The sequence below is a fragment of the Rhineura floridana genome, chromosome 2, assembly GCF_030035675.1.
Source record: "Rhineura floridana isolate rRhiFlo1 chromosome 2, rRhiFlo1.hap2, whole genome shotgun sequence".
NCBI classification, from domain to species: domain Eukaryota; kingdom Metazoa; phylum Chordata; class Lepidosauria; order Squamata; family Rhineuridae; genus Rhineura; species Rhineura floridana.
Window position 1 is genome coordinate 78,845,025 of NC_084481.1, and position 24,874 is coordinate 78,869,898.

At 37.8% G+C, this 24,874-nt stretch overlaps 2 protein-coding genes across 8 annotated transcripts in view; both read left to right on the forward strand.

The window, feature by feature from the left end:
- Nucleotides 1-14,831, forward strand: part of ZNF148 (zinc finger protein 148) — a 33,377-nt gene extending 18,546 nt beyond the window's left edge. For 5 of the 7 annotated variants that reach the window (XM_061609030.1, XM_061609033.1, XM_061609031.1 and 2 more), the window contains 2 exons: nucleotides 5,167-5,285; nucleotides 6,396-14,830. In XM_061609030.1, coding sequence (XP_061465014.1) covers nucleotides 5,167-5,285; nucleotides 6,396-8,000 — 1,724 coding nt within the window. In that variant the 3' untranslated portion in view covers nucleotides 8,001-14,830. Of the gene's footprint in view, nucleotides 1-5,166; nucleotides 5,286-6,395 lie in introns of all 7 variants that reach the window. The other 2 variants (XM_061609034.1, XM_061609029.1) reach the window with 1 other exon arrangement.
- A 1,898-nt stretch (nucleotides 14,832-16,729) lies between these two features.
- Nucleotides 16,730-24,874, forward strand: part of SLC12A8 (solute carrier family 12 member 8) — a 113,217-nt gene continuing 105,072 nt past the window's right edge. The window contains exon 1 of the mRNA XM_061609037.1: nucleotides 16,730-16,811. The gene's annotated coding sequence lies outside the window, so the exon portion shown is untranslated. The remainder of the gene's footprint in view (nucleotides 16,812-24,874) is intronic.

Genomic DNA, 24,874 nt, shown 5'->3' on the forward strand with positions numbered 1-24,874 from the left:
CAAACTACACTTTATAAAGATATGTAACATTCCTCACTGTTTATCTTTAAATGAGTCATCACTGTAAGATACATTCAGAAGCAAAGGACAGGGAGGTGTGGAGGAGGAACATTAATCCTTTTCCTGCAGACGTTTTCATTTTAAATAGTCCCCTCAAACTAATTTTCTCTCTGCAAGGGACAAAATATGGGGATCTGTTTCATTAGGGAAAACAGAATGGGGGAGATGTTAGGATGAAAAAGAGCTGGCAGGGTAATCTCTTTCCCCTTACCTTTCTTTTGCTCATTTGTAGCCTCCAGAAGCTGCTTTTCATTTTTTAAAAAGTATGGGAAAATTATACCAAATTCCATATAATGTGTAATAATTTGACACTCTATCTGACTGGCATTAGCTCTGCAGAGGCCTAGGCACAGAATTTTCGCATCACCTGCTACCTGACCCTAAAAAAACAATATAAAAAATCTGAAGATGTTTTGCCATTGAGTTATGATCTCTCTCTTAAAATGACATCTGATATGTTGGTGATGTGGTTTGGGATCTGGTGTAAATAGGAAAAACAATTAAAGACTGACTCTTCACTAGTTCCACTAATTCCTAGCATTCAAGTCCTTTAGGGTTTTATCTTCCTCTCTTTCTGAACATACAGTCATATCTATGCATAAGATAGAAGAGAGCCAAGAGATGAAATCATGGAGAAATCATGATTTCTTCTTCTTTTTCTCTTTTGTTCTGTATTAGTGGCCAGAACATTGAGGAATGTTTTGAAAAGTTTCCTTTTCTACCTCTCTAGAACAGATGATCTGTGAGCCTTGTGTCCTTTTTTATTAGGTGTAGCTAGCAGTGGATGATCCATTGCTAGCCACTACATTTTTAATAGACTGTCATCCACTGGTGGAACTCTGGTGAGATTGGAGGACAACCTAGCAACTTCTAGTTGCTGGGATTCATGGGATTTGATCTCATCCTGAAAGACACTTCTTACGTTCTTAAGTAAGAACTGGATTCTCAGGGATCGTTTAACAGAGATTACTTATGCCCTACCTATGAAGAAATTTTGGGAAAGCCTTCTTACTTTGCAAGTGTAGAATATATTGGTGAATCATGTGATGCTAGTATCTTTTAAAAAACAGATCACACTGGTCTGAAGTCAGTCCACTCGTGTTCTAGAATGTTGTCCTCTGTTAAGGGACTCCACTACAATTGGAATATTTTGGCCTTTAGATATCTTGTCTCTCAGATACACTTAGGCTTTGTTTGATAGTCATATTTGTCCAGAGCTTTCCAAGTTCTGTTGGTTTTAAAATCCTGGAGCCTTCACGAATACCTCAAAACACATTTGAGTGTGTGTGTCTATGGGTTAACTTCATTTTAGACAGAAAAATCACATAGAAAACAACTCATCCTTGGTTTTCATTTTAAAAAATTGGAATTTACTCTTCACTTCTTGGAAGACGTGATTATAAATAGCCAGTAGCTTTAATTTCCTGGGTTTTATGAACCTTGGAGAGGACAAATGGCATATGTTTCTTTGCTATCATGGAGATTTCTTTTGAAAGCCCATCCTCCATAAATCACAACTTGAAGCTCACACAATAATTGAAGCAGAAAATTTAGGAATTACGTTAAAACTGACCTTTAGACTAAAAGCTATGTGTCAAAGTTGATGGTTCAGTCTTGCTCATTTTCTTCCTTGCTTCCTGTGAATTCTGTTTTTTAACTGTTGAAAAGTTTGTGTGCGTGCTTTGCAAAGTGCCAAATCTCTCCAGATAATGCTAATTGGTTTAAGAAAACACTTTCATTAAAGAACCAAAATGAAAGTGTGAAATGTTCTACTGGTATCTTGTGACCTGGAGTGGGGCTATAGAAACCAACAATTCTGCAGTTCATACAGTTGTTTTATTCTGAACAGGAGAATTTATAATGTGCCCCCCCAAATAGATTGAAAAGCTCCATCATCATCATCATCATCATCATCATCATCATTATTATTATTATTATTATTATTATTATTATATTTATATCCCGCCCTTCCTCCTGGCAGGAGCCCAAGGCGGTTTATCTACCTTAGGCAACGGAAAACTACTGTGGTAGTACAGAACCTCAAGTAGCACTTGGTGTGAGACACTCTCTTGAAGGCATATAGTACTCCAAAGCTTTCCCCTGGGAAAATATCACTGATTGGTTCTCGTAGTTGGCCTAGTCATCATCTACCCCTGCATGTCACTAGGCTAGAAAGCACTGTCTTTGCTGCTGAGCTTATTTCCCTTCTGCATCCTGAGGGGATTTGCTATCTTTACCTTTTATTCATCAGGAGAAGAGGTGACATGTGGCAATTGTCTCTAATTTTAATATATTATTAATTACGCTATTTGTTTATTTTATTAAGAGATTTTTATACCACCTCACAACAGTCTTGAGATGATGTGCAAAATTAAAACTACATGGGATGACCATTAGTGCAGGACTTCCACTTGCACACTAGAATTTCGCCTCCCCCTCCTCTTCTGATGACCCTCAATCTACTACGGAGGGTTGGGAGAAAACCCAAACAGATTGGGGGGGGGCATAACAGGAGGAGAGGGAAGGGAAATTCTATTGTGTAAGCAAAAATCCTTGTGCAAATAGGACAACTTGGTTGGATACAACCCATAATATGTAAATAAAAACTGCAATAAAATAAATGTTTCTGAAAATGGGCAGAATAAATAAATCAGAAACTGGAAGTAATGTTATTACTATTTTAATACAGAATTTATCTTTTTGTATTATACTGTATGATTATTAACAGAATATAAACTTCCCAATTTAATTGGTATTGTATCTATTCATAATGTTACTGATTTCATGAAGGAATGCAACTTCAGCAATGGAAAATGTTCTGTGAAATACTTCCCCCCCCGAAATTATTCCATTATGAACTAGTTTCTGAGGATATTTTCCTTATTCCACTTTAAAAATTGGATAAATATTTCTAGAATGCCTTCTACATTCTTAATTCCATAGCAGGCAATGCATATGTGTGACGTGACTAGAATCTGTGGCTTGGTTCATCCTTTTGAGTTATCTGCTTTGCATACATTTTATTAATATAGTTGAGGTTGGGGTGGGTGATTGTGACACAGTTGTAGTTTGGGTTGGGGTAGATTTAGCAATTCTTCCATCTTGTCTCTGTAGCCAGATGGGCAACAGGAATGGAGGTATGCAACAGACTAAGATTAAACCAAAATACTGAGTTCAGATATAACAAAAAAAATCTTGAATACAAGAGATTCACAACCCAATTTCAATCAGTGCTTTTCCATCCTGGCTTCTTGGTCTCAAAGAAACCATGTTTAATGAGCCTGGCTGGGTTTGCATGTGCAGTCAAACCAGAGTTAAGCTAAATGAGCCATGGTTTAATCTTCTGTTTGAACTGGGCCTAAGAGCTTGATGGTCTGTTTCTTGTAATTGTCAGTTTAATGTCTTATAATTTTAAGATATTTTATATGTAGGCTTGATCTGGTTTATAACCATGTAGGTGGTACTGCTTGCCGGTTGGGTTTGAGTACTTGAAACATATAATGCTGTGGCCCGAAGAATATTTATGAAACAAGAAAGATTTGTGGGAGAATTTGAAGTTCTGCTTTAGACTGTGTCAGAGGCTAGGGTAGACAAGATGCTTCTGCAGAAACAAAATCATTTTGACTTTCTGAGAACTGCAGCCCCACGTGAACTGAAATCCTTGGATTTAACATCAGTGGCTTAAATAAAAGTAACTTTAGCCTAACTGTTTGATAGACTGAAACAATAGATAAAGGAAGTGGAAGTTATAAAAAATGAAGATGTTTTATGTGTTATTGGAACCTAATATTAAGTGCTATTTGTCTTAAAACAAAATTATGGAACAAGCTATGATATTAAGTAACAAATAGCCTGAGCCTTTATAAAGAATTAATTGCTGGTATAAATTAATATTTTGTCTGCAAGCTGAATTTTAATTAGTTATTTTATTTATTTATTTTAGTCTTTTTAAGAGTAAGGAGCCCAGTTAAGTTTCTCTAACCCATTGCTGCAACACTTATCAATAATGCTAACAAAACAAGTAATTTAATACATAAAGGAGACTTCAGAACCACATCCAGAGCCTGCTGGATCAGGCTAGTGGCCCATCTAGTCCAGCATCCTGTTTTCAGAGTGGCCAACCAGTTGCCTGCAGGAAGCCCACAAGCAGAACCTGAGTACAAAAAGACGCTTCTCTCCTATGGTTTCCAGCAACTGGTATTTGGAAGGATGCTGCCTCCCACTATGGCATAGTTATCTTACCTCTTTTGTGTCTTTTATTCTTTGACCACAGACAGACTTTATTTCTTTACCCAGTTAGAATGTTTTATGTAGTTTATCTGTACACTATTTGCTTTCCATCCAGGAACAGAAAGCAGGTTCAAGGAGATCCCTGGTATAGATAAATCTGTTATTGCGCTAGCCAGATGATACTTTCTCTCTGGAAAGGGCTAGGGAACCAGGATGTGGGACCGAGGTTCATTTATCTTTCATACTGGCTAAATACATATATGGACAGGATATTTATTGCTCTAAGTCAGCAACTGACTATACCTAGTTTTAATTTACTTACTTTATCTTGTTACAAAGATGCTAAAAAAGGAAATAATAAGGAATTATTTAAAAATTAAATAATAACAGCAACACTTTAATATGCATAAAACAGAGACAAGTTAGTCAGATGGGCATGCAAAATTCATTCTCTTCATAAACAAAGCCTTCTAATTCATCTGAGGAGCTTTTGTCTACCATTTTTCTCACTTTCCTATTTCTGAAGTATGTATTGGCAACAAAATATTGGAATGAAAAGGGAAATTTATTCAACATTATTTGTTTTCTTATAGTTCTGATTGTTATGAATGTTGGGACATTGTTTTCTTTTTTTGACAGGGTATTCTATTTTTATTTGATTTTGTACCCAATATTTGTGTGATTCTTTTAACATGTTTGGAGTGATGAGCAATATGAAAAATTATTGGTGTGTGGTCAGACCTATAGCTTGTTTACTTCTCAGACCAAAGTAATACCTTGTAATTGGGTAAAACTATATGGCGCTGTGTTTTCTCCCTTCCCCCGCCGCCACTTTTTTTCTTAAACAGTACTTTCTCTTTTCATTTTTATTCTTAGGCGAGAAACCATTTCGATGTGATGAATGTGGCATGAGATTTATACAGAAGTATCACATGGAAAGGCACAAGAGAACTCATAGTGGAGAGAAGCCTTACCAGTGTGAATACTGCTTACAGGTAATTTGGGAAGGGGAGAAAGAAGGGAGTTTAAAGAAATCTATTTGGAATATTTGACAGTTGTGATTCCAAGTAATACAGATTTGTATCTTAGACAAATTAAGATAGACAAAATGATGAATCTGTTTTGCCAAAATTATGTTAGGTGATCTTAATGTGTACATCTTGGGGTAAGGGCAACTTTGGTGTGTCTTTTAAATACCATGTTCTTTATTGTGGATTTAATCAAAAAGATTTTTAAAAAATGATTTCTCTTCTATCTGAAAGAAATTATGGTTCTCCAGTATGAAGAGAATATTACCTATTCAGAAACAAAGTTTTTGTTATCCAAAAGAGTTAATAAGGACAGAGACTCTGAGACAAATTAATGCTAGCTAATTGGATTAGTCTTGCAGGTTTCTGTCCTTTTGTCTTACCTTTCCCATAGCTGTGGGCATGTGAACTGTCAGGAGGGATCCTTATACAGTGCATTTGTTGTGGGTTTTATTAATCTTGAATAAAGGGTTGAGTTTTTAAATAACTGAATTTGTTTGAATATGAATACTGACTCTCACATCATCTGACATAGTAAGGTTTTCACACTGTGACTATACAATCCTTAGTCCCATGTGGGAATTTTTTAATTACCATGCTGGCAAAATTACTTATGCCCAGGAGTGAGGAACCTCAGGCTCGAGGCAAAATGCAGTCCTCCAGGCTTCTCTCTCTAGACCAAACCCTCTCCCCAGACCATACTTCTCATCAGCCCTCCTCCGTGCCCTCCTCATGTCCTTTTGCCTGACTGAAATGTGCCTTTGAACTCATAATGACTCTTGCTTGCCCTGATGGTGGGTGGAGAGATGTGAGTGGGTGAGTGTAGAAACCTCTGACTTTTGTGTGGCTGGAATGTAGTCTACAAAGGTAACAATCGCATCCATTGATCTGTCCCCCATTTGCCTCTTGCTTTACCCACCACTGGCATACAGCCCTGGGAATATTCTCCATGAGAGAATGTGACTCTCAAGCTGAAAAAAGTTTCCCACCCTGGCTTATGACAACTTTACCATGTCAAAAAATGTGAATTGGCTGGAAGGCTGCTATTTTTTCTCTAATCAAAAATATCCTCTGCAGTTCTTCTCAAGGACTGACCGTGTATTGAAACACAAACGTATGTGCCATGAGAACCGTGACAAGAAACCCAACAGAAGTGCCACCAAAATTGGCCTCTTGACTCCTGATGAAGATCAAGGCTTCCCTATGCCTTTGAAAGACAGCTCTTTGCCAAAGAAAAAAAGGCAAAAAACGGAGAAATTGAAATCTTCTGGGCTGGACAAAGAAAGTGGGATAGATAAATCTGAGCATAAGAAAGATAAGAATGATTTTTTGCCTTTGTATGCTGGCAGTACTAAGATAAAAGATGAATATATGGTGGCCGAATATGCAGTTGAGCTACCGCATTCTTGTGTCAGTGGAGGGCACTTGCAAGAAGCAAATTCTGGAGAAATACACCCACCGAAACTGGTGCTTAAAAAAGTTAACAGTAAGAGGAGCCTAAAACAGTCACTGGAGCAAAGTCAGACCATTTCATCTTTAGCCTCCTATGAAGACAGCAAGGTTTCTAAGTATGCATTTGATCTTGTGGATAAACAAGGCCTGTTGGACTCTGAAGGCAATGCTGACATTGACCAAGTTGATACTTTACAGGAAGGCCCCAGTAAACCTGTACACAGCAGCACAAACTATGATGATGCAATGCAGTTTTTAAAGAAAAGGCGGTATCTCCAAGCAGCTAATAGTAATAGCAGAGAATATGCCTTGAACGTAGGCACCATTGCCTCCCAACCGTCAGTCACACAAGCTGCTGTTGCAAGCGTCATAGATGAAGGTAGCACAGCATCAATATTGGATACATCAGGACTGAATGTGGAAATTAAAGGCAACCATGACAAAAATGTAATTCCAGATGAGGTACTTCAAACTCTTTTAGACCATTATTCCCATAAAGCTAATGGCCAGCATGAAATAGCTTTCAATGTGGGTGATACTGAAGTGACCTCGAGTATATCAATAAATTCTTCTGAGGTGTCGGAGGTGACACAAACTGAAAATGTTGCAACAAGCTCTCAAGGTTCCTCATCTGATAAAGCGAGTATGTTACAGGAATATTCTAAGTTTCTTCAGCAAGCTTTGGACAGAACTAGCCAAAATGATGCCTATTTGAACAACCCAAGCCTTAATTTTGTGAATGACAACCAGACTCTTACAGGGCAAACAGCATTCTCTTCTATAGACAAGCAGGTCTATGCATCTATACCTGTCAACAGTTTTCGATCAGGAATGAACTCTCCATTAAGAACAACTCCAGACAAGTCTCATTTTGGACTTATTGTTGGTGATTCCCAGCACTCTTTTCCCTTTTCAGGTGATGAACCAAATCATTCTTCCTCGTCCTCTACCCAGGACTTTTTGGATCAAGTAACTTCTCAGAAGAAAGCTGAAGCACAGCCTGTCCATCAAGCATATCAAATAGGTTCCTTTGAGCAACCATTCAGGGCTCAGTACCATGGAACAAGAGCTGGAATATCATCTCAGTTTAACACTGCTAATGGGCAAGTGAACCTGAGGGGACCAGGGCCAAGTGCTGAATTCCCCGAATTTCCTTTGGTGAATGTAAATGATGCTCGAGCTGGAATGAACTCTTCACCTGATGCTACAACAGGCCAGACGTTTGGCTAAGAAAATCTGTAGAAATAACATTGGCACTTTAGCACGGGTCTGTGAAGAATGAGCATTTTCTGTATAAGCTGGAGTTCTATACAGATTTAAGGCCTTGTGTTATAACAAAAAAGTGAGCTGGTACAGCGTATTGGCAACTGCTTTTTTTGTGTGTGGTTAGTCACCATTCTTTATGAATTGCCTTATATGTGGGTGTCCACTGAAAAGGCAGGTGGTTATTTCCTTGTTTGAGATCAAGAGCTTGCTATGTTGAGATTTAAAGAAGACAAACCAAACCAAAAAAATCCAGATATGATGTCTCTCCTATAATAATTTCTTAGTTTGGTAACATTGATTTTGGGGGAAGAATGATAATTATGAGATTATTCATATTGGAATTTCTTAATTAGTCTAGCCATTGCACTTCAGCAGGGAACATGAACAGACTGTACAAATGAAATAAACTTAAAAGTTTAAATGTCAGGAGATTATGGCTAAACTATAATGCATTCTGAGGAAAAAATCCATTTTATCAGTTCTTAAAAAGTAATACACATAATACTCATTCTTGGTTTCTTTGCATTTCCTTTTACAACACTTTGAGAAAGGTAATGATGTTTTCTAGATGCACTCCTCTATTTAAATGTCTGATTTAATTAAAAGTACTTTAAAGGCAAAATACTTAAAATTAATGTATTTACTTCATTCCTGAAGTATTGCATATTTCTTTGTACCTTTGAAGCTGAATGTAACTCTTTATGTTTTTATCTCCAAATAACAGGTATCAAGATAGTTAGGTTTTAGCTAAAATGCTTTGTAGAAGACATTCCCATTTTCATGTTTATATGAAACTCCAGGATTTAAGAGTTAAATTGTGCTTCATCCTACAAATCTGCAATAATTAACATTAGAGCACTTAGATTCTTTTCAACTTTTTTCTTTCTCAAAAAATAAAACTATTTTAGACTTTTAGGTTTGATGTGGCTGCATCATTATCACATAACAACTGAAAGGTTACCTTAATGAACAGTTTCACTGCAGTTTTGCCAACTTGAGCTAGTGACCGAGGACAGTGACCAAAAGATAAATTGTCAAACTCTTACTGCATTTCACAAAACAATTAACTGCAAACTTTATCCCTCTCCCTTGTTTTAATAGTAGATTGTCTTGAGTTATACAGTGTGGTGCAATGCTTAGTTCTGTATACAGTTTTAACATGGTGTGGTTTGACTTAACGTAAATGTTGGGAAAACCTTTTCTTAAAAACTGAAGCTTTTGATTTCATCCTCTTATATGTTCGCTAATGGGTTGTTTTAAGGTAATCTTGAGGCAGTGTTTTACCCAAAGGCTGAGTGATGGGAACGTAGATACATTTTTGCCAAATATACTAATCATTTAGGCAGAGAAGATGGATGCATATATTAATTTAGAGCATCAGGCCTGCTTACCATCTCTCAAAGGTAACCCAAATGATACCTCCCTCCCTCAATGAATTTGGTTAAGGGAAGCAAAATTGCAATTCTTACTTTTGATTAAAATGGAACTCCTAATTTTGGCACTGGGTGTTCTCCTTTGTTCCAGCTGTGCAATTTCAGGCCCATTTTAGAATATACATAAAACCCATGGACAGGTACTGCAGTAGCCAAGACATATGTGTTAGATCTACAAGCTCATAGGTCACAAAATGCATTGTTTATTGCAGTGGGTCATAAACAAGCTATCTTTGCAATAAGATGTTATATCCTATTACTCATTATAAATTGCCCACTGGTTCATAGTAAAGTAGGTAAATAAAACTGAGATGTCAAGCCAAAATAGTGCTGTTACTAATACCCACACATGAAAACCTCTAAATAATGAATCTTTCCATTTTTTTTGTTTGCTTCTGCACTAGCACAGTTAGCACATACTATATTTTAATTTCAACTATTTAACTAAGTATTACAGAACAATGTTTGAGGGCTCTGTTGTGCCTTCAGTTAACATTTACTTGTGGTTCAGACAGTGGCAAGTGAGAGATGTACACACAATCAGTAGCTAGTATCCACTTGTGGTTTTCCGCTTATGGAAGTTTCTTTGCCCAGGAAAGATTTCCATGAATGGAAGAGTGAGGAAGGCAATTTAGGGGGGAATTCTCCTTTGTATCTTTTTTCCTGCAGCCCCCTGCATTCTCTCTGAGCAGACTGCGGGCTCAGATGAAAGGGGTAATAAGTGAAATGGCTTTCCCATCCTTCATTCACGGAAGCATCCTCTGCATCAAATACCCTTCTGTGAGTGAAGGAACCCAATTGGATACAATAAAAATAAAATAATAAACCATACAATAAGAAAACAAGAGGATGCTTATCTGAAAGTATCCATTATGAAAAAATGAACAGAAAGAAATTGAAAGAGCTACAGGTAGGATCCAAAGTATGTCCTTGGTCAAACATCTATAGCTGCAGCAGAGCTCTCTATACTTACTCTTCTTATGGCTGTTCCTTTCACTGCATTGAGGGAGTGTTGTTCTCTAGTATCCCAAAAATTTGAGAGGGACTTATTGGGACCATGAGGGGCTACAGCAAGGGGGTGGCGGCACAAAAGCACTTGAGTATAGAATATCTCAAACATGAGCAGAACCTCCATCTGTGATCCTTCCCACTGAAATGATGTAACAACCTGCTCCTGCAGAAAAAAAGTTATGAAGATACATCTTAAGCCTTGTTAATTATCTCACAAGCCTATTTTATACATGTTTGGAGACAGTGTTAATAGAAATACTTTATTAATAATGCTTCATTAAAGTGAATTTAGGACATCTCTGCTGTGGTCCTACAGTCCTGTTAAACTCAAATGTTTTATTTGCAATTCAGTTCACTTAATCTGTTTGAAATCAGGTTTCATTGCAAATGTTCTGTTTAGTTTCATTGTTTCAATCTTTAACAGCTCCTATTTTGGGTGTATGCTGGGTCTGAGTGTCCCTTTTAACACTAATTTACTGTTCCTTTTACTATGAATATAATCATGTTACTAAAGAATTGGCTTTTGAGGCTTAAAGCTGAAGTAGCCACTTTTCTCTTGGTTTTAATAATTCAATGTAAACAATTGATCAAGATTGATTTATCCATTTATCTGCAGAGAAACAGTAGCATCATGTACTGCAGTGTATTATAGTTTTGAATAATAGTGTAGAAGGATTCATTTTTCATTTATGATGGATAACCTCTTCATGTCTTCCCTGAAATTAGTTTAAACAATTATTACAGACTCCCAGGTATAGCAGATGGCTAAGGTTTTGGAGGGAGTCAGCACTTCAGAGAAAGTACAGTGAAAGCCTGAAAGTTTGGTGATTGTAAATGAGGATGTCTTCAGTGGCGTTAAGTCATTTAGCTGAGGTCTTACGAAAGTATGACTGTCATATTGCAGAACATATGTATAAATATTTGCAAATTAAACCAGTTGTCAAAATGAATGATATACATTGTAATGTTATATGCCTGCTTTTGTTTGCTTATTTATTTTGTGATTTTAAAATGGGTTTTCAAGTCACTAATGTGAATTAATGCGTTTTTAGTATACCTGTTGGATTTCATTTCCAAGTTTTCTGGTTTGTTTTCTGAGAAAGTTTTGCTTGGATGGATACAACATAGTCCCATGTTTCTTTAGATTATTTTTTATGATGTGTTATCATGTTTCATAAATATTTGAAGAGGATCTACAATAGATCCAAGATCAGCCTGTTTGAATATTTCAGTATTAACCTGCTTTGTATTTGTAAGATTGCCACCTAAAATTTTGTTGGGTTGACATTAAACTCTTTAGCAAGTTGCTGGGGAGTAGCTCTTAGAATATAGTTCAAAACATTAGAAGGCAGAAATGTGCTCGTGATCTGGGTATTTTGGTTGGTAAAAACTCAAATGTAATTTTCCAATTGATATTACTAATAAAACAAATTATTTTTGTTTTCTTAAACTCTGCTCAACAGAAGCCTTGTGACTTTTGGAAATGCTTAATTTTTTGCTAATGCATGTTTGTTAGGTATGTAGCACATTTAACTATTCCTTTGGGGGGGGAAGTCCTGAGAAAGTATTGAAATCAATGAAAAGCATCATTATGTTAAAATTTTAACTTTCATTTTTTTCCAAATGACTTTGTTTCAGGGAAATTTTCTAATTGCTTTGCTATACTTACATAAAATAATTGCTCCGCTTTTCAATAATAATTTAAAAGAGAGAGAGATCTTCTGGTAGCGAACACAAACCGAAGCAAGCAAACCTTTCTCAAAGTTGTTTCTTGCTTTCTTTATCCCGGTGAATAGAAAGGTAAAAAATGTGTAAATGTTTATTTTATTTTTTTACGCAATATTGTTCTGTAAATATGAGTTATCAAATAAGGATGTACCTATGATTGAATCTTTGATTCTGCACAGTTAAGAGTTTATATATAAAATATAAATGTGTCTTGACAATCAAGGACTTGCTGTCAGTCTTCCTATATTATGTTTTATTAATGTTTTGCATTCCATTTGTTAGACTTGAGTACCAATGTGGGAATTTGTATTGTCTGTAAAGTATGTAATGTTTTTACAGCTTGTTAAAAAAAGGAAAAAAGTACCTTGTATATAAACAGATCACATTACTGCTTTGTATCAGGAGGCATATGATGTACTGTATGTAAGCAATAATGCCTAACAGTGCTAACTTTATAAGTAGCATAATAAGGATAGTTCCAAAAACTGTTTGAGGAGTTTAATAGCCTTGTTTAAGTTAATGGATATTCTTAATTATTTTTAATCAATAAATTCCGCTGTTTTTCGGTTTGTACTATATAACATTGTTTACATAACCATCTGAGTTGCAGGGAAAACAGTCCTTAGATCTGCACCTGCAAACACATTCATTATGAAATTAATGGCTCAGCTGCACTTTTACAAGATAGGAAAACTGCAAAAGTTAGTGTCCGAGGGTAATAATATTCAGTGCTACTCCTACTCAGAGTAGACTTATTAAAGTTAATGACATGGCTAATTTTGGTTCATTAATTTCACTGGGTCTCCTGTGAGTTGGACTTAGTTGGACACAACCCCCTGTCAAGGAAGGAAGGAAGGAAGGACGGATAGGGATTTGTTCCTACAATTTTTGCATTGATAAATAATCTTAAAATTTAATTTCAAATTATAAATAAGGTTCATTGTGATACAAAAAGTGGTTCTGTTCATAATTCACATTGCAGTTGAACACTGAGTCATGGTTTATTTGACATAATTTTGCCATAGGAATTATCAGCTGCTGGGATGAGCTGTGTTCGGTTCAGACAAAACAAGTCAAACTTAAGCCAAGTTTGAACTATGCTTTCAGGCTGTACAGAGCAACAGAATTATTTGAAAACTATCATTGCTTTAGTTGGGAAAGATCACCGATTTATAAATGTATATGGCCTACATTTTATAGGAGGTGTTTTTAAATGCTAGTCATTTATATACTATGTGCTTTGAAGGATTTGCTAGTTCACTTCTGTCACTTTTAGTACACTGGTATCTTTTTATATGTAATGTATGCTTTTTATTATTGTAGCAAAGCATTTCAGTAGAAGGAATTTTGCAACAGTGTTCGAAGAAATTTTATTGTTGGAAACTAATTATACTGGATTCTGTCTCTGTAGTTCTGTCTTTATTTTAACAATGTCAGGAAAAGGACCTTGGTATTCAAATAAAACTGATGATCTGCTCTTTTTTTTTAAAGAGTACATTGTGTGATTTGCAAGTGAGTCTAGAAATCTGATAACCTTTGGTAGAAAGTCCAGGATACTTATATATCAACTAAAAAAATAAAATATTTGGGGGCAGGGAGAGAATACTAGAAAGCTGCTGGAATGCATTTTTGATACAGTATTTTTTCCCCTGAGGTCCATATGCTTTCTTCGTCTTACAGTTCATAAAATCCACTATAATACTGGTAAAGGAGATTTATTTCAGTAGTGATACAGTATTACTTTATTTTACAATAAGAGAACTGTCCATTTTACTCTGTTGATTTTTTTTTAAAAAAAGCAATTGAATTCCCAGTTTCATCAATTTAAAAATGTAAATAAGTAAAATAGATGCTTTTGTACAAACCTTGAAAGTATCAATTTGTGTAATTATTTGTATTTGAAATAAATTAGGTGATGCAGGATTCTTGAGAAATCAGGAATATGGTGATGATAAAACATGTTTGTGTGGTGAGTGTGTATGGATATACGTGAGGAAATTCTATGGATTTCGTGATAAAACACGGAGAAATTACTGTGAGTATATCTGAACTCTAGGTTTGGGGACAAACTTTTGTACTCACGGCCAATATCTGTATGTATTTTGGACCAGGAAGTGGCATCTTCACATGTACTTTGGCCAGCTGTTTCGCTCCCCACTTAGTTCACTGAAAGTCATAGGAACAGATGGAGCAGCTCTGTTGTTCATGGGCTTATTTCCTTTGGAACTGAAAAGGACATCACAGTCAGTATTGTTCTGCTCCTGTTTTCCATGGATATAGGCTCCCTTTGAGTGTGTACATTTCAGCCAAATTTGTATTTTCTGGCTGCTCTATTCTAAAGATTGCTTCAGCGACAGCGGCACAAGCAGTGAGTTGTGAAGCCCAACAAGATCCACTGCCTTGCAAATTGGAAATACATGCTCACTGAATTAAACTTAAGGTTTTAGTATTGGAAAGGGTATCACATCAGAGGCAGCAGTAGATGTGTGAAAAAACCAATGGATTGTTGTGCTATAATGCCCATTACTGTAGCAGAGTGATTTTATTTCATATACCCAAAGGCCTTTGTAATATTATAAAGGGACTTATATAAAAAATAATCAAGAGCTTATTCATTTAATCAAGAAACAACAAAGTTATAAAGTCTTCTCAGGTTTAATATTGAAGGTTCAATATTGGCAGCATTTTAATAATTTCTCACATTTCTCAAAATTAAAGATGTTAAAGTACCTTTTAGCTATTTCAATACATCAGGTGATAATTGTATGTGTTCTCAAAACAGACTGCAGTAAGGATCAGTCCCTGTTCTCACCTATCCTTGGGGATAAGCTGTAGCTCAGTGGTAAGAGCATCTGCTTTGTATGCAGAAGGTCCCAGGTTCAATTCCGAGCTTCTTCAGTTAGAGCCAGGAATGCTCCCTGTCTGAAACCCTGGAGAGCTGCTGCCAGTCAGTGTGGACAATACTGAGCTGGATGTTCCAATGGTCTGACTCAATATAAGCCAGCTTGCTATGTTCCAGCTACAGTAGATGCTGGCAAAATACACTATTAGTGTAGGGTTGGATCCAGACATCTGCCAAAGAAAAGGCTCTATCCACATCGAGTGATGGGAACCTGCTGGTAGATTGCAGGTAATATTTTCTGATTTTCCCCTCACCTCAGTGCCACCTCCATGGGGTCTCCCAAATCCCGGGGGAAGGGGGAAACTGGCAAAGATTGCCTGCTCCCGTCTCCAGCAGGAGCAAAATGTGGATTTAACTCATATTTATGTGCTATTTGCATACTCTTGTTAGATTTATACAAAGCTGCATTTTGATTGCTAGCATTATCTAAACATGAGATGATGCAAAATTATAATAAGCAAATGGAAGCACAGGAACAAAAAGTTGCCCATTTTTTCACAGTTCCAGTGATAACAATCCCAGATGTTTCAGTTTCAAAATCTTCACCAGCTGTAACCTGGTTATTGAAATAACACAATTATTTATAAGTTGCATATAGCAGCAGTTCTTTTAACCATTATTGACTTGGCGCTTTACAATGAACAAGTTGGTAACTGTTAAATTGAAGTATGAATGATTTTATGATTGCAAGTATGATAAAATTAAAAGATACATGCTCATGCTGAACAACCTATTTTGAGATGGGATTTATTTATATAAGAGGCAGATTGGGATTTACTTCTTACATTTTTTCTTTATGGTGAATTTATTTGGAGTTTATAATAACCATTTAAAATGTATTCTAAGACAGTTTTTTTTAAAAAAATGAAACGTATTGAATGTATAAGCAATGGCTGAAATTTCAGTGTGCGCTCTGACTGCTGGAAAATAAAAATACAGAATCCTGCTTTATGAATTAAGGCTTACAAGAGAGATTTTTAATGATAATTTACTTAAAACTTTTTGAAGAATGCATGCATTTTTCATGTAGCAGAAAATTCAGTTTTGTTATTGATATAAACCAACAGACTCTGGGTGTTCAAAAGATATATCTAACATCAAACTGTTATGTGTGCATTACACTTTGTATTATTTATTTATTAAATTTATATCCCGCCCTTCCTCCTAGGAGGAAGAATTAACATTCCTATGGTTAACACATCGGTTTCATTACTTAACAGGCCAGTGCTACGTTGCTGTGGAAGGAGAACTGAAGGCACACAAACTTCCAAATTCAGAGTACTAATGGGCTTGCTCTGGCAGGGTGATGGGGTCCTTTTTCGTCTTTGGTCAGCTTAACATTTCCCACCCATACTTGTATTTGGAAGGGAAATGGACTATACCAGTTTTAGAGCTGGTATAGGTTTTCTGTGTGGTGAGGGATGTACCAGGAGAACAAGGGAGCTTAGGATCATGTGGATCCAAGGGCTCCTACAGTTTGCCCCAGCATGCCCCCTTTTCCCCTCCCCTATTTAATTATAAATGATAAATAATAATCAGAGCAGAGGAGGATGGCTGACTGCAGATGTTTCTGCAATCACAAAGAGGGTCTTTCCTTTCCACAGGCCAAGGGGATATCCATTCTATCCTGTGGCCCCTGGGATGCCCTCCCAGATTCCACTGGACTGTGCCCTAAATCACGTATGAATTTTTACTTACAAGGTAGGTTGAATATATACCCCCTCTCCAACTTGCTATTAACTAAATTTCTACAGTTAACTTTAACTTTGCCTTTACCGAGGGTGGGCCCTTTGGCCCTTCATATGTTGCTGAACTACAACTCCCACCATGCCTCACCATTGGCTGTGCTTACTGGGGCTACTGGGAGTGGATGTTCAACAGCATCTGGAAGGCCAAAGGTACCACATATTTGCTTTAGCCAATACTGGGGAAATCCCAAATCCCATACTGGTGAATCCTGAGAAGTTATTCCCTTTGAGTCTTTGAGTCTATCTGTGTCACTATATGATTTTCCCTTGAATAATTTGGCAAAAATTTCAACAGATGTTTGTGTTTTAACAAATTTCACCAAAATTCAGAATGGGTCTTTATTGTGGTTGCTGTTTGTGTGTGTTTTATTATTTGTTTTAAATTTAACCTTTGCATCTCTGTGGAAGTTGATATAAATCACCATAAATACACAAAGATTAAGCTAAGCATTTAAAAATGCAGTCTTGTAAGTGCAACTCTTTCCAGCCACTGCTTTCTCAGTGTTTGATGTGTCTTATAAAACTGTGCAAAGATGACGAAATACTGGAGTCATTGTACCTCAACTGAAGAGGACCTATTCTATATCTTAATAATCTCCCAGAAAGATGGGGATTTAATCAGAAGTCTAGAGCAGATCTCTGTAGGGAGGGGGGAATTCCTATGGATGCAGGCATTTACATACAAAAGGTCCAACCACCTACTTGAGCTTTGTGGCTAATTACCAGCCTTGAATTCTGCCCTAAAAATCAAAGGCAGTCAGTGCATGCTCCATTTGTCTATTCCTGTAAAGACTGCAGCAACACTATAGTTGTGGTTTCCAAACAGTTTCAAGGGCATCGCCACATAACCAACACTGCAACAGATGATACATGAAGTTGCCTCTGTCTTGTATGTAGGGTGCAACTTGTGTATCATATCCCTGGTATCCAAAAACACTTCTAGATTGCAAACCTTCATGTTTCCATCAGACAATCCTACCTAACAACAATTAATCCCCCCTCCCCAATCTTGCATGCCAGAATGAGGCGAAGGTGTCCTCCTGCCCAGCACTGCCTGGATCTGCATGATCCATGTGACAGTTCAAACAGCATGATGGCAACAAGCCATCTTTCTTTGGAGCCTCTTCGCTGCACTATACTGGGAGGTGGTGGGGCAATGAAAGCATTTTTTCCTTTCCCTGCCCTTCCATCCTGACTGGAGCAAATAGTAGAACTGTGGATCCAGCAAGTGGCCACACCACTCCATTAAGTGGAGGAAGGTCAGTGGTTTGGATTGCCCCCTATAACGAGAAATTTTACCTAAAGTTAAAAAACCAACCAATATCTTGTTTGGATTCAGCTTCAGTTTGTGAACCCTCACGTATAACATAATTGCTTTCAGACACTGATTTAGGACCAACACAGATCAGCTGAAATGTGTTTCTCACAGATTTTATGTGATAGTATGCTTATTTGATAATACTTAAATATACATTTCAGGCACGATGACCATGATAAATTCAAATCCATATTCCCTTAATGTACTATGAAGAGTTTAGGAATCATGGTCATGCAAGGCTCCACATGGATGCATGCAACTTTTCTAAATTAGCAGGGAGTACTTTTAACGTGACAGTTGCCATGCAATGGCCAGAATCTGGTTCCAACTAATGGCCCATGGCTGGTTCGCTGCAAGAATAAATTCTTCATGTAATGTTCTGTTTTTCAAAAGGGACACAGTAATCTGAGCAGAGCTGCTTCTAACATCATCTCTTGGTAATACATGAACAGTATTTCGAAGCATCATTGATCCAGTTGCTCTGGCAAAAAAGATGGGGCTACAACCAAGATGAAATGCTTTTCTACCTGTCTAGCTGTCTTATAGCCTGCATTTCCACCTCAAAAATGGAGGCACCAAAAGCAGTTTACAATCTTAATAAAAACAATACATCATTAATAAGCAACAAAACACCAACAACAGTTTTTAAGTAATAGAAATAATAAACATGTCTTTAGGGAAAGAGAAAGCAATATAGTATCTGGAACATGGCTATCAGTGGCCCTGCTCAGTCAGCCTACAAACTACATGGAACAGCGTTTTAATCTATTAGTAAACGATGGTACTGCCATACAACTTGGTTAAAGTTTGAACAACTTTTCCAACAAACATTATTTCACTATATGGCAGATTACAGAAATATATGAACTTTTCTAATAGTTCAATGCACTCATAGATAAGAATGTGGAAATAATGCGAGTGTTTGAGTCCTAAATTTATATTAATTTTAACTCTAGATTATTTTAAATTGGAATTTTGCCCTGTAGTTACATATTTTAATTAGATTCTATGGTTTACTAGTATAAAAATTGTTTTACTATATGCAATCTGTAAATTACAGTGAATCAATTTATAGACATATTTCATCCTAATTCCTAGAGTTGATAATTCATGGTGGTGGTGCTGATGGGGAAAAAAGGAAAAGTGTCCAGATTTTAGACACACGCAAACAAAACAAAAGTTGAGGACTGGAGAAAGGGGAGTGCAAATATGGATTAGTTCCTTCCCAAAAACATGTGCAGAATGAATAAGGATGGTGCTTATATATCCCACTTGCTATATTCATTTTTACTTCTTTACTAAATCTGTCATTTGAGCAAGCTATGTATGTAAAGATAGATGGCGGTCAAGTTATAGGCTCCTTGTAATTACTGCTACTGTTAAAATGAGTGTCCACTTAGAAATTAGTAGGGCCCAACTTGCTGATATATAACCTAATGTAAGCATTTTTTAATCCAAAACTGCAAATGGTGCAGTGTCCAAAGTACAAATGTGTATTCTCAGACATTTGCTCTAATATGTGTAAAATGGAGTTTAGGTACCTTGTAGCTCCAATATTAATTTCAGTATGTGGTATTGGGTTTAAATGAGATAGAAACAGTTTAGTAGTTCTATCTCTTAGCAAAAACCTCTTATTTTTAGCAAAGCTGAATGAGAATTAACCATCCCCTCTTCCTCTCATACAGACCAGCTGAATAAAAGCAACAGAGATAGTCTTTGGTAAAAAGTATCAAGAATGTTTACTCACAACATTTCATATGTTCAGGAAACATAGGCACTAGCTTGGAGAGAAAAGATAGATGTAGGTAGTAGTCTATGATTGGGATCATCTGGGAGAGAAGCCTGCGGAAGCTTCTCTCTCTCTATCTTAATGGAGAATATGCAAAACGAGAATAAGAACTCTTAACAAAAGTAGCAGAAGGGGGAAATACCACCTGGTCAAGGAAGTTACATCACAGTAAACAAGCACAGGGGTGTCCCAAATTCTGGCTATAAGGGACATCTCCCTACTAAAGCATGCAAGCTTGCTTATCCCAACATTGGGACACTCACTGTACAATGCACAGTGTGCCCAATATTCTCTGTAAATGCTGTTACTTTCAATCATATCTAGCACAGCAGTTTGTATACCCCCCCAGTTTTTATTTCACTGCTATAATGAACAGGTTCCTGTAAATCCTGGTTCTGTGCCATCCTAGTTGCAGCAAGGGTTGTGTGTTGAAGGTGGAATCCAATTTGATATCTCTGAACAAGAATGCTAGATGGTAACTATCCACACTACTTCCAAGTGCTTTGGCTCCTTGTAGGATGGGCAGGCCTTATTGCCAAATGAATTGTTGGTTGTGTCCTCATTCATACTGACATGCTAGGGTGTATTTAGCTCCAAGATCTGCAAATGAAGCCAATATGCCCTGGACTGTTGTCATAACTTGCTGATATGACATTCCTTTTATTCCCTTGCCTATTTTAGTAAGACAGTTGGTCAAATGATGATGTCTATGGAATTGCAAGGAAGAATATAATTAGTTTTCCACTATGATTCATGTTCATATTAAGTTATCTTTTACAAGTGCAAATCAATATTTTTTTTGTTTTCTCTGAAGCAAAGAATTGCTTGAAAAAAATTTTTTGGTTATAAAGCACTATATATCTACTTTGGAGTCTTCCTTTTTTGGACCAACTTTGTCAGAAGAGATATGCAGATAGCAAAGTACCACTGCCTACTGCAATCTCTCTCTCTCTCTGTATTATATATAGTGAATAATGGCCTTAAAGTAATGGCATATGCAATAACCATTGTTCGACTCAGTTCAGTTCTGCCCTTTCCCTACATATAAGACATGCAGTTTCCGCAGTATCATGAGTAAACCGTTATAAATATACCATTAGGGGACATAAACATCTGTGTCAAATCACCAAAAATCAGTTAAACACACAACTGATTAATTGCACCGAGAGGTGCCAGCACGCTTCTAGTTCCTGTCAACAACATGGTCCCAAGTTTATGTAACAGCATATTAGGCAAAACTATCAAGATAAACACATTCACCACAATTAGGAAAACCACAATCAAGAAAAACAACACTTCAACCGTGTATGTATGTGAAATGCACCTTCCCAAAGAAAAGGCAACCCAAACTTATAACACTATTTCACTAAGAAGGTTTATGTCTCAGACAAGTTCTAGACCTTTGGTCTTCAACTGGTTGGTTGGGACCCACTAGGGATCACAGTCTAACCTAAGAATCAGCACATCTTATCATTCAGATGTGTGGCTAAAAATTATGAAGTATTTTCCCAGTTGCATGTGAGGGCTAAAAGTGAATCTGTTACTATTACTTACCCAATACTCTTAGATTATTAGAATTTCATTAATGTGGATAAGGTCATATGGATCCACTCCTGCCTGTGTGCCATATTTACATATTTAGTTACCTGTGTTTTTATTTTCTCTGCCAACACAAATGCACAAAAGGTCAAGCTTCAGACATTTATTCCTCATCCCTTGATGCAGGGAAGTCATCAAAATACCCAGTTCCAAACCACCACCACCAAACCACACATTCATACTCTGTGATTCATTTTAATGAAAGGTTGGTTATGCCTAAATGAATAAATAAAACACAGGATAACAAAGGTTCTGCATTTGAATCTTTACCCTACTCTCCTTAACCACAACAATGATCTTATTTGCAGCGAAAAAGCAGTGTACTCACCAAGGGTTGTATCCAAGGTAGCACTAAGTCAGGATCCTGACAGAGCCAGGGTTTCTACTTGCACAATGGGACTTTCTCCCCCACCCCATAAAAATCTGTTGTAGAGTTTCCCCCAATCCTCTGGAGCAGATCTGGGAAAGGCACACAGGGTGGAGGGAGTCTCATTGTGCAAGCAGAAATCCTTGTGCTGACAAACTCATTGGGTGAATGCTCTCCTAAATCTTTTACAATTGACAGTTTCCCTACTTTGTTCCAATTCAGAAATTTCAACCACATTCAGAAATGAAGTATGAGTTTAGAATGTAACAAACTCATTCAAAGCTTATGTTCACCCATCATTCCCTTGATGAGCTGTGGTTCACTTTGTCCTGGGATGGAATGGAAAGTCTTCATGGTTCCCATTGCTTCACAAAGGACATTTAGGAACATTTCCAGTAACATCACATGAAATTTCTACCCAAAATAGTCTCTCAGCTCAGTGAAGTGGTTCTCTGCCAGGGCCTCCTGTTTTGCTTCACTGGCATCTTGCACGGCACATCTGCTATTCTGCAATGGATCCTTCTCTTTTGTTTTCTTTTGCTTCTCCTATACTATTTCCTAATCCACTCTGACATATCCCCTGGTCCATATTGATGATCTAAGGGCCATGATAATTTATCCTCCAGGGTCAAAGCCCAGTAGCTGGACAGTTCTCCCAATGGAGGGATGTAGAGAGTCCCCCAAGGATTGGTATTGGGACCTGTGCTTTTTAACTGGTTCGAACACGATCTAAAGTTAGGGTTGAGCAGTGAGGTGGCCAAGTTTGCTGATACTAAGTTGTTCAGGCTTCTTAAAACAAAAAGGGATTGTGAAGTGCTCCAAAAGGACCTTTCCAAACTGAGTGAATGGGCAGTAAAATAGCAAATGCAATTCAATGTAAACAAATGTAATGTGATGCACGTAAGGGCAAAAAAATTATTAATTTCACATATGCATTCATGGGGTCTGAACTGGCAGTGACTGATGAGGAATGAGACACTGGGGTTGAGTGGAGGATTCAGTGAAGATGTCGACCCAGTGTAAGGCAGCTGTGAAAAAGGCAAATGCCACGCTAAGGATCATTAAGACAGGAACTGATTTATAAAACTGCTGATATAATGCCGTTATATAAATCTATGCTGTGGCCACTTTTGGAATACTGTCTACAGTTCTGGTCGCTTCACCTCAAAAAGGATATTGTAGAGTTGGAAAATGTTCAGAAAAGGGCAACCAAAATGATCAAGGGGATGGAGCATGGAGCAACTCCCCTATGCGGAATGGTTGCAGCATTTGGGGCTCTTTAGTTTAGAGAAAAGTCAAGTCAGAGGTGACATGATAGAAGTGTGTAAAATTATGCATTGCATGGAGAAAGGGTATAGAAAAAAGTTTTTCTCCCTCTCATAACACTAGAACTCATGGACATCCAATGAAGCTCAATGTTGGAAGATTGAGGACAGACAAAGGAAAGTACTTCTTCACACAGTGCATAATTAAACTATGAAATTCCAATAGGAGGCAGTGATGGCCACCAACTTGGATGGGTTTAAAAGAGGATTAGACAGATACATGGATGATTAAGGCTATCATTGGCTACTAGCCATAATAGATATGCTCTGCCTCCATGGTTGCACACAGCGTGCTTCTGAATACCAGTTGCTGGAAACTACAGGAGAGGAGAGTGCTCTTGCCCTCAGGACTTGCTTGTGGGCTTCCCATAGGTTGGCCACTGTGCAAACAGGATGCTGGACTAGATGGGCCATTGGCTTGATCCAGTGGGCTCGTTATGATTTTACCCTTTCTCAAAGGGTGTATTCTGCTGGACCAGTTGGGCTGATTCACACTGGCTGGCTGGCTGGCTGGCTGGCTGGCTGGCTGGTAATAGGTCATCCTCTTCTCCATCGTACCTACTGCTTGACATGATCTCACTGTGAGGCAGATAAATTCCCCTCTGCTCTACCTCCATAAGTCACAGGCCTCTTGATTGCTCCCACTGGAAGGGTCTGCTTCGAGAGCACATCAGGTGCAGGGCCTTCAAACATGCACAAAAGCCTGAACACTCCTTCAACCTTGGGCCCCCAGATGATATTGGACTACAACTCACATCATCCCCAGTCAGCATGGTCTATAGTCAGGAATGATGGGAATTGTAGTCTATCAACATCTGAGGACCCAAGGTTGAAGAACGCTGAGCTAGAAAAGTGAGCAAGGGGTTGGTTTGTACCCAGGTTACTAGGCTGTGACAGAGTCTCTTCAAACCTATTCATTTTCAGTGCAGGTTGTACTTCCTCTTGGTTCAGCTGCAGGGGCTGTTCCTGGGCTTCCACCTTCCCCACTGCTGTGCTGGCAGGTTCCTGGATAGATTCTCAGCTGCTGATTATAAACCTCCAGTGTCAAAGCAAATCAACTGCTCCTTGACTGTGTGGGCCTCTCAGGGCAGGCATCATGGGTCAGCATTGCCAGGAACCTTACAGAAGCCCACACACCAGCAGGTCCTATTGCTGACTCCTACAGCCTCCTCCTCCTGCTCCTCCTTTATTGTTGTTGCCTGTTCATCTGCCCTCTCCAAGCACGTGAACAGTGATGTGAACAAAGAAAAGGAGCAGTTGCCTCCATTTGTCTTGACCTCTGGAGTAGTGGTGTGGATTGGGCCAAGAGGGAAAGGGCAAACAAATGGGCAGTAATGAGTGGCCAGGAGATGGAAGAGCATCTTGCCTTATAGCCCCCCCCAAAAAAATCTGGATCAGAGTCTCTGCAAAGTCTAGTGGATAAAAGGATAAAGCTATTGAAGACCATTATGGTTCTTTGTCTCTGTCTGTCTGTCTGTCTGTCTGTCTCTCTCTCTCTCTCTCTCTCACACACACACACACACACACACACTCACGTGACTTTTAGACAAAACCATTGTGATAGACCCAGTCTCCATAATTAAGACTGCCCAAACTCATCATAAAAGCATATGAGGCA